The 16,970-nt window shown below is 47.3% G+C and overlaps 1 protein-coding gene across 1 annotated transcript in view; it reads right to left on the minus strand.

Annotated features, from left to right (window-relative positions):
* tmem266 (transmembrane protein 266) overlaps positions 1 to 8,472 on the minus strand; it is a 113,945-nt gene extending 105,473 nt beyond the window's left edge. The window contains exon 1 of the mRNA XM_070864116.1: positions 8,400 to 8,472. Coding sequence (XP_070720217.1) covers positions 8,400 to 8,413 — 14 coding nt within the window. The 5' untranslated portion in view covers positions 8,414 to 8,472. The remainder of the gene's footprint in view (positions 1 to 8,399) is intronic.
* Positions 8,473 to 16,970: the final 8,498 nt, after the last annotated feature.

A 16,970-nucleotide genomic window follows, 5' to 3' on the forward strand; every position in this document is an offset into this window, starting at 1 on the left:
TATGGAGGCACCAGGTAGGTGCATAAGTTTTTTTTTGAGGATCGGAGGCATTCGCCCGTGGGATGCCTCTGCCCGTAATGTCCAAGCCCATTAAACCGAGGCCCTGTCTGCTCTCTCAGGCTGATGTAAAAGATCCCGCGGCACTATTTCGAAGAAGAGCAGGGGAGTTTTCCCCGGTGTCTTGGGGCCAATATTTATCCCTCAATCACCATCACTAAAAAAAACATATGGTCTGGTCATTATCACATTGTTTTTTGTGGGAGCTTGCTGTGCGCAAATTGGCTGCCGCGATTCCCACAGTGACTACGCTTCAAAAAATCATGTCATTGGCTGTAAAGTGCTCTGGGATGTCCTGAAGTCATGTAAGGCGCTATATAAAGGAATATTTGAATTTAAGTTTCTGGAACTCTGAAGGGCAACTTGTTCACAAAGGCAAACGGTTCTACACAATTACAGGGCCCAGAAGAGGCGAGGGCCCAGGGGCAGCACGGACCAGCCCGCACTGCGATCTATGGATAGTAGGAGCAAGTGTGCGCACCAGGCCCGTGCAGCAGAGCTTGGTCTCCAATCGTCTTGGTTAACCCTTGCCACTGGATGAAGACCTTGCTCTGTCAAGCCCGTGTGGTGCCTGGTGTGCAACGGCCACCACACGTTAAAAGAATCCACGCACAGGCATCTTCCACCCTTCAACATGTAGTTCGGGACCTGGAGTGTCAGGTCCCTCATTGAAACACCTATGAACTCATCCCTTTTTGGTGTGGAAGCAGATCATCCTCGATACGAGGGCCGCCTAATGCTATACACAAGTTAAAAAGTTAGGAGTAAGATAGGACCTTATAGGTCAGTAGAACTGTGGACTAACTCCCCGGGGCAGACCACTGAAACAGCCGGTGCAAATGGGTTAAAGACACAATTAGGTGTTTTCACCAGAGACAAAGGACCAAAGGATTTGGTGAGACGGCAATTAGAATGGATCTGCTTTTGGATTGGACATTCTTCACCCTTGTCTCGTTTTGAAGCAAATACAAATGTTGGTGAAAGTTTATTGATAAATGAGTGAAAAGTTAAGCGTTATTCTTTAGGCTTCGGGATGCCTTGGGGAAATAAATAGTCATTTGTATGTGCTGCGCATTATTGCCAATTGGTTTGTAAAGGCAAGCGCTTGCTTTGCAAATCCTGGACACATTGCAAATGCATGGTTGAGAGAAGCTCAAAACAATTGAGGGAAACGTAGTCACTGGCGAGATAGCACTGCTGGCGATTACCACCACTAGATGTCTGTAACATGCTTTGCAATGAAACAGTGCACCAGTGAAATTGATGGACCACCTTGTGTGGGCCTGAGTCATACAGACCAGGTTGGGTCGCTCATCTGTGCTGAGTTAGGTGGTCCCAGTTTAAGAGGTATGTGGCTCCTACAATGGACCAATCAGTGACCTCGCAGTGGTCATGTGACTCTTACAATTGACCAATCAGTGACCTCCCACTGATCATGTGACTCCTACAATGGACCAATCAGTGACCTCCCACTGATCATGTGACTCCTACAATTGACCAATCAGTGACCTTCCACTGCACATGTGACTCCTACAATGGACCAGTCAGTGACCTCCCAGTGGAAAGTGCTTGTGTGTGGACATCAGCCAAGGGCAGAATTCGGCTTGTTTGTCCCCCACTCCCCCCAGGCTTGACTACCCCACCGACGCTCACGGTCATAAAGAATGGCCCCTTGGGTACGGTACCATGGGTCAGCTGGCACCCACAGATCTATTCCACAGCACGATTCACGCCCTCAGACGATTGGGGCAGTAAATCGGCGATCCTACTGCACAACCAGAACCTTGTTTTCTGTCAAGTTTTCGCGGGTTGTCTATATTTGAAAGTGTAAAGATCAAATCTGCCGCAGCATCCAAAGATTGGGGTGAGAGTCGCCCCTGCTCACGGAGGTGTTCCGTCCCTGGGTTTCAGTGTGCCACGGTCAGAGGGGGCATGTTGTATACCCGCTCGACCATGGAGGGTTGTGGAGCGAACAGGAAACGGTCGGAGGGTGTTAAGCCATACCGCCTCCCCTTTAATGGCAAAGATCACGCCGTGAGCGGGAGGCAGATCTGGCTGCTTCCTGCTCGGTCTTTGGTGAGTGCTGACAGATGGCCCAGTTTCCCTTCATATGAACAAGCAACGTGATTACAGCCTCGGGGTTAATAAGAGCCAAAAAGGTTTAATCAGTACAACAGCTTAATAAGGTTAATATATTTTCTACATAAGTGGCATAAAATAATCCGATCAGTCGCTCGTTTTGGCAACATTATAGACTAGCACCCTATAATGTAGCACCCTATAGACTAGAACCCTATAATGTGGCACCCTATAGACTAGAACCCTGTAATGTGGCACCCTATAGACTAGCACCCTATAATGTAACACTCTATAGACTAGCACCCTATAATGTACCTCCCTATAGACCAGCACCCTATAATGTAGCACCCTATAGACTAGAACCCTATAATGTGACACCCTATAGACCAGTGCCCTATAATGTGATGCCCTATAGACAAGCATCCTATAATGTGTCACCCTATAGACAATCACCCTATGATGTGACACCCTATAGACAATCACCCTATGATGTGACACCCTATAGACTAGCACTCTATAGACTAGCACCCCATTGACTAGCATCCTATAATGTGTGTATAGTTCGACTACATGTTGGTGGGTAGAACCTTATAGACTAGCACCCTATAGACAATCAGCCTGTAATGTGGCATCGTATAGACAATCACCATATAATGAGGCACCTTATAGGCTGGAACCCTATAAGGTAGCACCCTATAGACTAGCACCCTATAATGTGCTCCCTATAGACTAGCACTCTATAGACTCGCACCCTCTAATGTGGTACCCTATAGACAATCACCCTATAGACTAGCGCCCTATAATGTGAAACCTTAAAGACTAGCACCCTATAATGTGGCACCCCATAGACTAGCACGTATAATGTGGCACCCTATAGACTAGCACCCTATAGACTAGCACCCCATAATGTGGCACCCTGTAGACTAGTGCCCTATAGACTAACACCCTATGGCGTGGCAACCTATAGACTAGCACTCTATAATGTGGCACCCTATAGACTAGCACCCTATAATGTAGCAGATGGCGCACACTCGGAAAGCGACCCCCATAATGTAGGCTGACGTTCCAATGCGGCACTGAGCATTGAGCATGGTGGGAGGCAGCGCCCTTCAGTGCTAAACTGAGATTGTGTCTGTCTGTTCGGGCGGATGTTTAAAGATCACAAACGCACTCTTTGCAGAGCAGCAGAAGTTCTCCTTGGGTTTTGGCCAACCGTCCTCCCTTAATCAATAAGCGCAAAAAAAACCGCATTCATTCATCATTGTTGTTGTACAGTACAAAATGGCTGCCACAATTGCCCATGAGATAAATCACAGCATTACAAGAGCAGTTGATTGGGAGAGGTTCACGGGACATTTTGATAGGATAAGGCGCTGTACGAATGCAAATATTACTGCTTATGACTGACTTGTGTGTGAATTTCTCGGGAAAGATTTGAGGGAAAAGTGTGAGGCCTCTTGTGTTCAGCTTGCTAGTGACTTTTCTTGGGTCTGTGCCCATTGGCGATTTTAGACTCTGTTATTTCCAGTCCTAGCGAACGCGAGTAAACATCGGGATGGCGAGGCGCAGCAAGTGACATCTGTCACCTGGGGTCCGGCGAATAGGTCACGTGGGATCTTCCAGTGCCTTTTGTTGCGTTTGGACGGCATGTGATCCAGGAATCTGGCAGTCAGGAGGAAGCTTGGCCGGGAGAGAGGTGTGCGTACTAGGTCCCAGCTGCTGCCTCTTTGCACTGCGTATTCAAATTAATCGGGCTGCCACACCAGAGAGTCTCTGCTCACAGTCATTTTCTGAAACCTCCAATACTGCAAAGTTCTCGCTACGAACCTCTGTGCCTTTTTAAAAATTCATCCCGGGAATCTGGGCATCGCTGGCGAGGCCTCATTTATTGCCCATCCCTCATTGCTCTTCAGAAGGTGGGCCGTCTTCTTGAACAACAACAACTTGAATTTATATAGCGCCTTTAATGTAGTAAAATGTCCCAAGGTGCTTCACAGGAGGGTTTTAAGACAAAACAAATACATTTGACACCATGCCGCAAAAGGAGATATTAGGACAGATGACCAAAAGCTTGGTCAAAGAGGTAGGTTTTAAGGAGCGTCTTGAAGGAGGAAAGAGAGGTAGAGAGTCAGAGAGGTTTAGGGAGGGAGTTCCAGAGCTTGGGGCCCAGGCAACAGAAGGCACGGCCACCGATGGCGATTATAATCAGGGATGGTCAGGAGGGCAGAATTAGAGGAGCGCAGACATCTCGGGGGGTGGTGGGGCTGGGGGAGAATACAGAGATAGGGAGGGGCGAGGGCCATGGAGGGATTTGTAAACAAGGATGAGAATTTTGAAATCGAGGCATGGCTTAACCGGAAGCCAATGTAGGTCAGCGAGCACAGGGGGTGATGGGTGAGCGGGACTTGGTGCGAGTTAGAACCGCTACAGTCCGTGTGGTGAAGGTGCTCCCACAGTGCTGTTAGGGAGGGAGTTCCAGGATTTTGACCCAGCGACGATGAGGGAACGGCCGATATATTTCCAAGTCAGGATGGTGTGTGACTTGGAGGTGATGGTGTTCCTGTGAGGGATAGTGGACTGTGCATGAATAATACTCTGGGTAGGATTTTATTTAGCCATCCATTTTAAATCCGACTTCATGAGGATACAAAGCCCTCTTCATCTTCCATAGGGGTCAGCTGTGGCTCAGTGGGTAGCACCCTCTCCTCTGAGTCAGAAGGTTGTGGGTTCAAATCCCACCCCAGTGACTTAAGCACAAAAACCAAGCTGACTCTCCCAGTGCAGTGCTGAGGGCGTGCTGCACTGTCGGAGGTGCGTCTCTTGGTTGAGAGGTTAAACTGAGGCCCCGTCTGCCCTCTCAGGTGGACGTAAAAGATTCCAGAGCACTATTTCAAAGAAGAGCAGAGGAGTTCTCCCGATCTCCTGGGGCCAATATTTATCCCTCAATCAACATCACTAAAAACAGATTATCTGGGTCATTATCACATTGCTGTTTGTGGGAGCTTGCTGTGCGCAAATTTGCTACCGCGTTTCCTACATTACAACAGTGACTATACTTCATCAACTATAAAGCGCTTTGAGACGTCCGGTGGTCGTGAAAAGCACTATATAAATGCAAGCCTTTTCTTCCAGCTTTATTTATTGAACTGATTTGAAATTCCCCGGCTCCCGTAGTAGGATTATGAACTCATGTATCCAGATCATTAGTCCAGGCCTCTAGTCTAGTAACAGTACCACTCTGCTATCAATTACTTTGAGTAGTCACTGTTATAATGTAGGAATGCAAGAATATTTGAATGCAGTAATGCAGATATTTGGAATGCAATAATGTAGGAATCGTTGAATGCAGCAATGCAAGAATATTTGAATGCAGTAATGCAGATATTTGGAATGCAGTAATGCAGGAATATTTGAATGCAGTAATGCAGATATTTGGAATGCAGTAACGTAGGAATATTTGAATGCGGTAATGCAGGAATATTTTGAATGCAGTGATGCAGATATTTGGAATACAGTAATGCGGGAATATTTGAATGCGGTAATGCAGATATTTGGAATACAGTAATGCAGGAATATTTGAATGCAGTAATGCAGATATTTGAATTCGACAGTGCAGGAATATTTGAATGCGGTAATGCAGATATTTGGAATGCAGTAATGTAGGAATATTTGAATGCAGATATTTGGAATGCCGTATTGCAGGAATATTGGAATACAGTAACTCAGGAATATTTGAACACAGTAATATTGGCATGCAGTAATGCAGGAATATTAGAACGCAGTAATGCAGGAATATTTAAATGCAGTAATATTGGCATGCAGTAATGCAGGAATACTGGAAGGCAGTAATACCTTGTACACAACTCTGATGTGCTTATTCCAGACATGCAGATCTTTTGCTGGATTCAGGGAACACAGTGCCACTCGACCAGTGTAATCATTGCCCTCATTAGCAGCGTACATCAGGCTGGAGCTGGGTATCCCGATGAGCCGTATCAACACCTGTCCACTCCATACTCCAGTGGCTCCATCTGGCCATCTGCTCCGATGAGCGGCCCGAGGCACATGACAACGAGCGCTACCAGCTGAGCTAATAGGACGGCAGGCCAGGAAAATCCACCCAACGGTAAGCAATCTCTCCGGGACATATAATTACTGTCGGACAAGGGACTGTGGCCGGGGTGTACAATTACTGCGCAGCAGGCAGGCAGGCAAAACGCTCCCGGATGCAAATTTACTGCATAGTAAGCAATTGTCCCAAAGCGCATCCAATTTACTACAGGGCAGGAAATCCATGTCTGAGGTACAGTTCGAGAGCAGAGAAGGTTATGGGGAGATTTAATAGAGATGGTCAAAATCAGGAAGAGTTTTGATATACAGGGGAGAGAAACCGTTCCACTGTAGGTAACCAGAGGAAACAGATTTAAGAAAGAAAGACTTTCATTCATATAGCGCCTTTCATGACCACTGGACGTCTCAAAGCCTTAAGTGGAGGAAGAGAATCCGGGAGGGCGCTGAGCACCTCGAGTCTCGTTGCCGAGAGCATGCAGAAACCAAGCGCAGGCAGCGGAAAGAGTGTGAGGCAAACCTTCCCACCCACCCTTTCCTCCAACCACTGTCTGTCCCACCTGTGACAGAGACTGTAATTCCCGTATTGGACTGTAGAACTCACTTTTAGAGTGGAAGCAAGTCTTCCTTGATTTCGAGGGACTGCCTATGATGATGATGACAATCAATGATCCAAAAGCAAGATGCTGCGGATGCTGGAATCTGGAATAAAAACAGAAAATGCTGGAAATCTCAGCAGGTCAGGTAGCATCTGTGGAGAGAGAGTAGAGTTAATGTTAACTCTTGGTCATCGACCCGAAACATTAACTCTGCTTCCTCTCCACAGATGCTGCCTGACCCGCTGAGACTTCCAGCATTTTCTGTTTTTATTACAACCCATGACGTACTTTTGGAGTGTAGTCGCTGTTGTAATGTGGGAAACGCGGCAGCCAATTTGCGCACAGCAAGCTCCCACAAACAGCAATGAGATAATGACCAAACACGTGCCCTCTCAGTTAAATGTAAAAGATCCCATGGCACTATTTCGAAGAAGCGCAGGGGAGTTCTCCCCGGTGTCCTGGGACAATATTTATCCCATAACCAACACCGGAAAAGCATGAACTGGTCAGTATCACATTTCTGTTTGTGAATGGGACCTTTAGTCCCTCTGGCTGAACGTGACTCAATTGAGCACTTTATTAGGGAGTGAGTAATTACACCCAACGCAAAACTGAAAGTCTTTTACAGCATCTCATAGGCACTGAGAGGATTTGAGTATAGGAGCAGGGAGGTCTTACTGCAGTTATCCAAGGACTTGGTGAGGCCGCACCTTGAGTATTGTGTGCAGTTTTGGTCTCCTAATCTGAGGAAGTGCTATTGAGGGAGTGCAGCGAAGGTTCACCAGACTGATTCCCGGAATGGCAGGACTGACATATGAAGAAAGACTGGATCGACTAGGCTTATATTCACTGGAATTTAGAAGAATGAGAGGGGATCTCATAGGAACATATTAAATTCTAACGGGATTGGACAGGTTAGATGCAGGAAGAATGTTCCCGATGTTGGGGAAGTCCAGAACCAGGGGTCACAGTCTAAGGATAAGGGGTAAGCCATTTAGGACCGAGATGAGGAGAAACTTCTTCATTCAGAGAATTGTGAACCTGTGGAATTCTCTGCCACAGAAAGTTGTTGAGGCCAGTTCATTAGATATATTCAAAAGGGAGTTAGATGTGGCCCTTATGGCTAAAGGGATCAAGGGGTATGGAGAGAAAGCAGGAATGGGGTACTGAAGTTGCATGATCAGCCATGATCATATTGAATGGCGGTGCAGGCTCGAAGGGCCGAATGGTCTACTCCTGCATCTATTTTCTATGTTTCTGACGGATATCCACACCAGTCCAATTCGGAGCTGATCAGGGTAACACTCTCAGTACCACCTTTTCACTTTGCTGAATCCAATTTGCCTCAATCAATCAATCAATCAATCAATGTCTTATAGATCTGTTGCTCGATTGGAAACGATGAGGTTAGTGCTGCCCTGTGCAATAATGCAGGCAGCTCAATGTTAAATTCGTTGAGCAATTCCCCAGGGCTCCTTCAGGATCGCGCGCACAACTTATTGGAAGTTAATGACTTTCTGCTAATTATTCAGCGTTCTAGAGGTAGGTGTGCGGCAGAACGTTATCAAGGTCGAGATGATTATCGGTCACACTTACTGAGTGTTCGCCATGTAGAGAGATGCAACCTCAGCAATTCTGTCTTAAACCTCCAGCAGGGTTTGTCTGAGTTTCATCTCATCACCTGGACTTCTCAGCCCTGTAAGTAAGTGAAGAAAAGAGATACTTTTAGTGTGTTAGTATTCTGGTTAAATGAAAGAAAGTTTTAGCAGGATAACTCCCCTGCTCTTCTTCGAATAGTGCCATGTTATCTTTTATGTCCACCCAATTTGCACACAGCAAGGTCCCATAAACAGCAATGAGATAATGGCCAGATAATCTGTTTTTGTTATGTTGGTTGAGGGATTAATATTGGCCCCAGGACACCGGGGAGAACTCCCCTGCTCTTCTTTGAAATAGTGCCGTGGGATCTTTTACGTCCACCTGAGAGAGCAGACGGGGCCTCGGTTTAATGTCCCATCTGAAAGACGGCACCTCCAACAGTGCGGCACTCCCTCAGTACTGCACTGGGTGTGTCAGCCTAGATGATGTGCCCAAGTCAATGGCGTGGAGCTTGGGATATTTGCAATGGGATATTTCTCACCTCGATGAACATAAAGTCAGCCAAATTGTCTTTATAAAACACTGGTCCGACCCCCAACTGTGTCCAATTCGAGAGCCAGAGGACACAGATTTAAGGCGATTGGCAGAAGAACCAAAGGCGACACGAGGAAAAACTTTTTTACGCAGCGAGTGGTTAGGATCTGGAATGCGCTGCCTGACAGGGTGGTGGAGGCAGATTGGATAAGTACCTGAAGGAAAAAATTTTCTGGCCTACTGGGAAAAGACAGGAGAATGGGATTAGTTGAAATGCTCTTGCAGAGAGCTGGCACGGGCTCGACTGACCAAACGGCCTCCTTCTGTGCTGTAACTGTTCTATGATTCTATGATTCTAAGTTATACTTCAGAAAAAATCCATCTAGCTGCTTACCAACAATGGTATCGCCATTTACACCAGACAATGATAACTTGTATTTATTTTATCCCACCCCGTCCTTTAACCACTATCTGTCCCACCTGTGATGGGGTCTGTGGTTCTCGTATTGGACTGTTCAGCCACCTAAGGACTCATGCTAAGAGTGGAAGCAAGTCTTCCTCGATTCCAAGGGACTGCCTATGATGATGATGATGTATTTATTTATATAGCGCCTTTAACTAGGTAAAATGTCCCAAGGCACTTCACATGAATGTAATCAGACAAACAAAATTGACTCCGAGCCAAAGGAGACATTAGGACAGGTGATTTAAAAACTTGGGTCAATTAGGTAGGTTTTAGGTTTTAAGAAGGGTTTCAAGGAGGAGAAAGAGATGGAAAGGCAGAGAGGTCTAGGGAGGGAATTCCAGAGCTTGGGGCCCAGGCAGCTGAAGGCACGGCCACCAAAGGTGAAGAAAATGGAGGATGGACAGGAGGCCAGAATCGGAAAAATGCAGCGATCTCGGGAGATGGGAGGTGGGTTGTGGGGCGCTAGCCGAGGTTACTGGGATAGGGAGAGAGGCGAGGGCCTCTCCCTATCCCAGTTGATTTGAAAACAAGGATGAGAATTTTAAAATGGAGGCGTTGTGGGAGTGGGAGCCGATGTAGGTCAGAGAGCACCGGTGGGGGATGGGTGAAGGGGGTCTTGGCGCGATTTGGGACACGAGCCAGCAGGGTTTCGGAGGGGCTCCAGTTTGTGGGGGATGGAAGAGGGCGGGCTGGCCAGGGGAGCGTTGGAATGGTCGAGTCTCGAGGTAATCCTTGCATGAATCAGGATCTCAGCAGCAGATGGACGGAGGCAATTCTAAATTTAGGACACTCTTGGATTAACTCAGAATTCCAACTTCTGTTGGACTGATGAGGAGGACTATTGTTAGTGCATCGGTGTCTCAACGACCTACTACAAAGCTAAATTAAAGAAAAAAATCAATATCAGAAAAATTGCATTGTCATGTTTTTGAGAAGCTGTTCGAAATCTCTGCTCAACCTCACAGGAGAATTGGCTACAGTAACGTTTTGTTCAGGCCTATTGATTCATTTCGTTGGGTTCTTAATTTGTATCTGGTATTATTAATGAGTTACGCATGTCTGTGTCTCTTTTCCCAAAGTGATTGGGCACTTTCTAATATATTGATTCCTTTTCCCTCCTCTCAACATCCCGGCTGTCATGCAGAAGACTTGTGCTCCAGAACTAGCCGTGCCTCTAGCCAAGCTGTTCCAGGACTTGTGGCTTGCTAGGTCTGGTCAAGGCCAATTAGCTGCGGCGTTTGTGGACAAATGGATGGAAGACTGGAATATGGACGCCAAACACCAGTAACAATCCTGCAAAATCCCATGTCGCGGCAAGGAATTTGTCTTACTCAATTACCGCAAAATATTGGGCCCTCATCTTAAACTGACAGAACCAGGCTGGGCCTGCAGCAGGTGGTGAGAGAACCAACACGAGGGGAAAAACCTACTTGACCTCGTCCTCACCGATCTACCTGTCGTAGATGCACCTGTCCCTGACAGCATTGGTAGCAGCGACCACCCGCACAGTTCATTTGTGGACGCGAAATCCCGTCTTCGCACTGACGATACCCTCCATCGTGTTGTGTGGCACTACCACCGTGCTAAAAGGGATAGATTCAGAACAGATCTAGCAGCTCAAAACTGGACATCCATGAGGCGCTGTGGGCCATCAGCAGCAGCAGAACTGTATTCCACCACAATCTATAACCTCATGGCCTAGCATGTCCCTCACTCTACCATTACCATCAAGCCAGGGGACCAACCCTGATTCAATAAGGAGTGCAGAAGAGCATGCCAGGAGCAGCACTAGGCATACCTAGAAATGAGATACCAACCTGGGGAAGCTACAACACAGGACTACTTGCATGCTGCTAAATGATCCCACAATCAACGGATCAGATCAAAGCTCTGCAATCCTGGCACATCCAGTCAGGAATGGTGTTGGACCATTAAACTAATGGGAGGGGAGGCTCCAGGAACACCCCCATCCTCAATGATGCTGGAGCCCAGCACGCGAGTGCAAAAGACAAGGCTGAAGTGTTTGCAACCATCTCCGGCCACAAGTGCCGAGTGGATGATCTGTCTCGGCCTTCTCCTGAGGTCCCCATCATCACAAAAGCCGGTCTTCAGCCAATTCGATTCACTCCACATAATATCAAGAAACGGCTGAGTGCACTGGATACAGCAAAGGCTATGGGCCCCGACAACACCCTGGTTGTCGTGCTGAAGACCTGTGCTCCAGAACTAGCTGTGCCTCTAGCCAAGCTGTTCCAGTACAGCTACAACAATGACATCTACATGACTACGTGGAAAACTGCCCAGGTATGTCCTGTTCACAAAAAGCAGGACAAATCCAATCTGGCCAATTACCACCCCATCAGTCTACTCTCAATCGTCGGCAAAGTGATGGAAGGTGCCGTTGACAGTGCTATCAAGCGGCACTTACTCACCAATAACCTGCTCACCGATGCTCAGTTTGGGTTCCACCAGGACCACTTGGCTCCAGACCTCATTGCAGCCTTGGTCCAAACATGGACAAAAGAGCTGCATTCCAGAGGTGAGGGGAGAGTAACTGCCCTCGACATCAAGGCAGCATTTGACCGAGTGTGGCATCAAGGAGCCCAAGTAAAATTGAAGTCAATGGGAATCAGGGGGAAAACTCTCCACTGGCTGGAATCATACCTAGCACAAAGGATTGTGGTTGTAGTTGTTGCAGGTCAATCATCTCAGCTCCAGGACATCACTGCAGGAGTTCCTCAGGGCAGTGTCCTAGGCCCAAACATCTTCAGCTGCTTCATCATTGACCTTCACTCCATCATAAGGTCAGAAGTGGGAATGTTCACTGATAACTGCACAGTATTCAGTTCCATTCACAACTCCTCAGATAATTGAGCAGTCCATGCCCGCATGCAGCAAGACCTTGATGACATTCAGGCTTGGGCCGATAAGTGGCAAGTAACATTCGTGCCACACAAATGCCAGGCCATGACTATCTCCAACAAGCGAGAGTCTAACCGCCCCATCTTAATATTCAACGGCATTACCATCGCCGAGTCCCCCACCATCAACATCCTGGGGGTCACCATTGACCAGAAACTTAACTGGACCAGCTACATAAATACTGTGGCAACAAGAGCAGGTCAGAGGCTGGGTATCACAGTATGGTTGAATTTGTAATACAGATTGAGGGTGAGGAAGTAGTGTCTCAAACGAGCGTACTATGCTTAAACAAAGGGGACTACAGTGGGATGAGGGCAGAGTTGGCTAAAGTAGACTGGAAACACAGACTAAACGGTGGCACAATTGAGGAACAGTGGAGGACTTTTAAGGAGCTCTTTCATAGTGCTCAACAAAAATATATTCCAGTGAAAAAGAAGGGCGGTAAGAGAAGGGATAACCAGCCGTGGATAACCAAGGAAATAAAGGAGAGTATCAAATTAAAAACCAATGCGTATAAGGTGGCCAAAGTTAGTGGGAAAATAGAAGATTGGGAAAATTTTAAACGACAGCAAAGAATGACTAAGAAAGCAATAAAGAAAGGAAAGATAGATTTCGAAGGTAAACTTGCGCAAAACATAAAAACGGATAGTAAAAGCTTTTACAGATATATAAAGCAGAAAAGAGTGACGAAAGTAAATGTTGGTCCCTTAGAAGATGAGAAGGGGGATTTAATAATGGGAAATGTGGAAATGGCTGAGACCTTAAACAATTATTTTGCTTCGGTCTTCACAGTGGAAAACACAAAAACCATGCCAAAAATTGCTGATCACAGGAATGTGGGAAGGGAGGACCTTGAGACAATCACTATCACTAGGGGGGGTAGTGCTGGACAGGATAATGGGACTCAAGGTAGACAAGTCCCCTGGTCCTGATGAAATGCATCCCAGGGTATTAAAAGAGATGGCGGAAGTTATAACAGATGCATTCGTTATAATCTACTAAAATTCTCTGGACTCTGGGAAGGTACCAGCGGATTGGAAAGCAGCTAATGTAACGCCTCTGTTTAAAAAGGGGGGCAGACAAAAGGCAGGTAACTATAGGCCGGTTAGTTTAACATCTGTAGTGGGGAAAATGCTTGAAACTATCATTAAGGAAGAAATAGTGGGACATCTAGATAGGAATAGTGCAATCAAGCAGACGCAGCATAGATTCATGAAGGGGAAATCATGTTTAACTAATTTACTGGAATTCTTTGAGGATATAACGAGCATGGTGGATAGAGGTGTACCAATGGATGTGGTGTATTTAGATTTTCAAAAGGCATTCGATAAGGTGCCACACAAAAGATTACTGCAGAAGATAAAGGTACGCGGAGTCAGAGGAAATGTATTAGCATGTATAGAGAATTGGCTGGCTAACAGAAAGCAGAGAGTCGGGAGAAATGGGTCCTTTTCGGGTTGGAAATCGATGGTTAGTGGTGTGTCACAGGGATTGGTGCTGGGACCACAACTGTTTACAATATACATAGATGACCTGGAAGAGGGGACAGAGTGTAGTGTAACAAAATTTGCAGCTGACACAAAGATTAGTGGGAAAGCGGGTTGTGTAGAGGACACAGAGAGGCTGCAAAGAGATTTAGATAGGTTAAGCGAATGGGCTAAGGTTTGGCAGATGGAATACAATGTCGGAAATTGTGAGGTCATCCACCTTGGGAAAAAAAACAGTAAAAGGGAATATTATTTGAATGGGGAGAAATTACAACATGCTGCGGTGCAGAGGGATCTGGGGGTCCTTGTGCATGGATCTCAAAAAGTTAGTTTTCAGGTGCAGCAGGTAATCAGGAAGGCGAATGGAATGTTGGCCTTCATTGTGAGAGGGATGGAGTACAAAAGCAGGGAGGTTCTTCTGCAACTGTATAGGGTATTGGTGAGGCCGCACCTGGAGTACTGCATGCAGTTTTGGTCACCTTACTTAAGGAAGGATATACTAGCTTTGGAGGGGGTACAGAGACAATTCACTAGGCTGATTCCGGAGATGAGGGGGTTACCTTATGAAGATAGATTGAGGAGACTGGGTCTTTACTCGTTGGAGTTCAGAAGGATGAGGGGTGATCTTATAGAAACATTTAAGATCATGAAAGGGATAGACAAGATAGAGGCAGAGAGGTTGTTTCCACTGGTCGGGGAGACTAGAACTAGGGGGCACAGCCTCAAAATACGGGGGAACCAATTTAAAACCGAGTTGAGAAGGAATTTCTTCTCCCAGAGGATTGTGAATCTGTGGAATTCTCTGCCCAAGGAAGCAGTTGAGGCTAGCTCATTGAATGTATTCAAATCACAGATAGATAGATTTTTAACCAATAAGGGAATTAAGGGTTATGGGGAGCGGGCGGGTAAGTGGAGCTGAGTCCACAGCCAGATCAGCCATGATCTTGTTGAATGGCGGAGCAGGCTCGAGGGGCTAGATGGCCTACTCCTGTTCCTAATTCTTATGTTCTTATGTTCTTATGTATTCTGCAGCGAGTGTCTCACCTCCTGACTCCCCAAAGCTTTTCCACCATCTACAAGGCACAAGTCAGGAGTGTGATGGAACACTCTCCACTTGCCTGGATGAGTGCAGCTCCAACAACACTCAAGAAGCTCGACACCATCCAGGACAAAACAGCCCGCTTGATTGGCTCCCCATCCACCACCTTCAACATTCACTCCCTCCACCACCGGCGCCCCCTGGCTGCAGTGTGCACCATCTACAAGATGCACTGCAGCAACTCGCCAAGGTTTCTTCAGCAGCATCTCCCAAACCCGCGACCTCTACCGCCTAGAAGGACAAGGAACACCATCACCTGCAAGTTCCCCTCCAAGTCACACCATCCTGACTTGGAAATATATCGGCCGTTCCTTCATCATCGCTGGGTCAAAATCCTGGAACTCCCTCCCTAACAGCACTGTGGGAGCACCTTCACCACACGGACTGCAGCGGTTCAAGAAGGCGGCTCACCACCACCTTCTCAAGGGGCAATTAGGGATGGACAATAAATGCTGGTCTTGCCAGCGACACCCACATCCCAGATCGAATAATAAAATAAAATGAATTGCAATCCTCAAAACACTAGTAAAAAAGCCTGAAATCCAAACTAACAGGAAGCAGAATGGATCTCCCCATTTTCCTGATCGACCAATCACACCCTTGTCTCTGAATCAGAAGGTTGTGGGTTCAAGTCCCACTACAGGGACTTGAGCACGTAAATCTCGGCTGACACTCCCAGTGCAGTACTGAGGGAGTGCTGCACTGTCGGAGGTGCCGTCGTTCAGATGAGACGTTAAATCAGTTCCTTTAGTGATGTTGATTGATGGATAAATATTGGCTAGGACACCAGGGATAACTCCCCTGCTCTTCTTCAAAATAGTGGCTATGGGATCCTTTACATCCACCGAGAGTGAAGACAGGGCCTCGATTTAATACCTCATCTGAAAGACGGCACCTCTGACAGTGCAGCACACCCTCAGCACTGCACTGGAGTGCCAGCTTAGATTCTTGTGCTCAAGTCCCTGGAGTGGGACTTGAACCCACAACCTCCTGACCTCAGAGGTGAGGGTGCTGCCCACTGGCTGATACATGAGGATATGAGCCAAGTGATGCTTCCTGCAATCGAGTAGCCCGCTGATGTTCACTGGGGAGGCTCAGACATGAAGTATGGCCAGTTGAGGGAGGTAACTGGAAGGCTGTGCCCACGTGAGGAGAGGGGAACATGAGCGAGGGGATAAAGGAATGATAGTGAAGCCCGCAGTGCCGAGATCATTATCATCATCATCATAGGAAGTCCCTCGGGATCGAGGAAGACTTGCTTCCACTCTTAAAATGAGTCCTTAGGTGACTGAACAGTCCAATACGAGAACCACAGTCTCTGTCACAAGTGGGACAGATAGTCGTTGAGGGAAGGGGAGGGTGGGACTGGTTTGCTGCACGCTCTTTCCGCTGCCTGTGCTTGATTTCTGCATGCTCTCGGCGATGAGACTCGAGGTGCTCAGCGCCCTCCCGGATACACTTCCTTCACTTAGGGCGGTCTTTGGGCCAGGGACTCCCAGGTGCTGGTGGGGATGTCGCACTTTATCAGGGAGGCTTTGAGGGTGTCCTTGTAACGTTTCCTCTGCCCACCTTTGGCTCGTTTGCCGTGAAGGAGTTCCGAGTAGAGCGCTTGCTTTGGGAGACTCGTGTCGTGCCGAGATGGGGGTTAAATGAACGCACATTGACACACAAGGACACGCAGAAAGGAGGCGTCCATTCACTTCCACTCGGCCTGCAGTCTTGTCCTTTACATTGACCTATATTTTCCCTACTCCGTGCCACAGTACAGCCGCTCATCTCTGATTATTTACTGCCCATACGCCCGACAGGTGACATCATGCGTGATGTATCAATTCTCAGTCCCATGGGGGCAGTAAAATGTAAGTAGCTCTCATTAACTGTGAATAGTTCACACTTGCTAAGAGCTGTGGCGACGTGGCACAGAAAACTGCAGAAATCGGGTAGAGACCAGTAAATAAAACGACCTGAAGTTGTGCCTGCCTGCTGAATGGTCCGCTCGCTTGACAATGGTCGCCTTTGCCTCTTTTCTTCCCTGAGGATGCTTCCCTCCTCCTGATTAC

The sequence above is a fragment of the Pristiophorus japonicus genome, chromosome 21, assembly GCF_044704955.1.
Source record: "Pristiophorus japonicus isolate sPriJap1 chromosome 21, sPriJap1.hap1, whole genome shotgun sequence".
Classification (NCBI taxonomy): Eukaryota; Metazoa; Chordata; class Chondrichthyes; family Pristiophoridae; genus Pristiophorus; species Pristiophorus japonicus.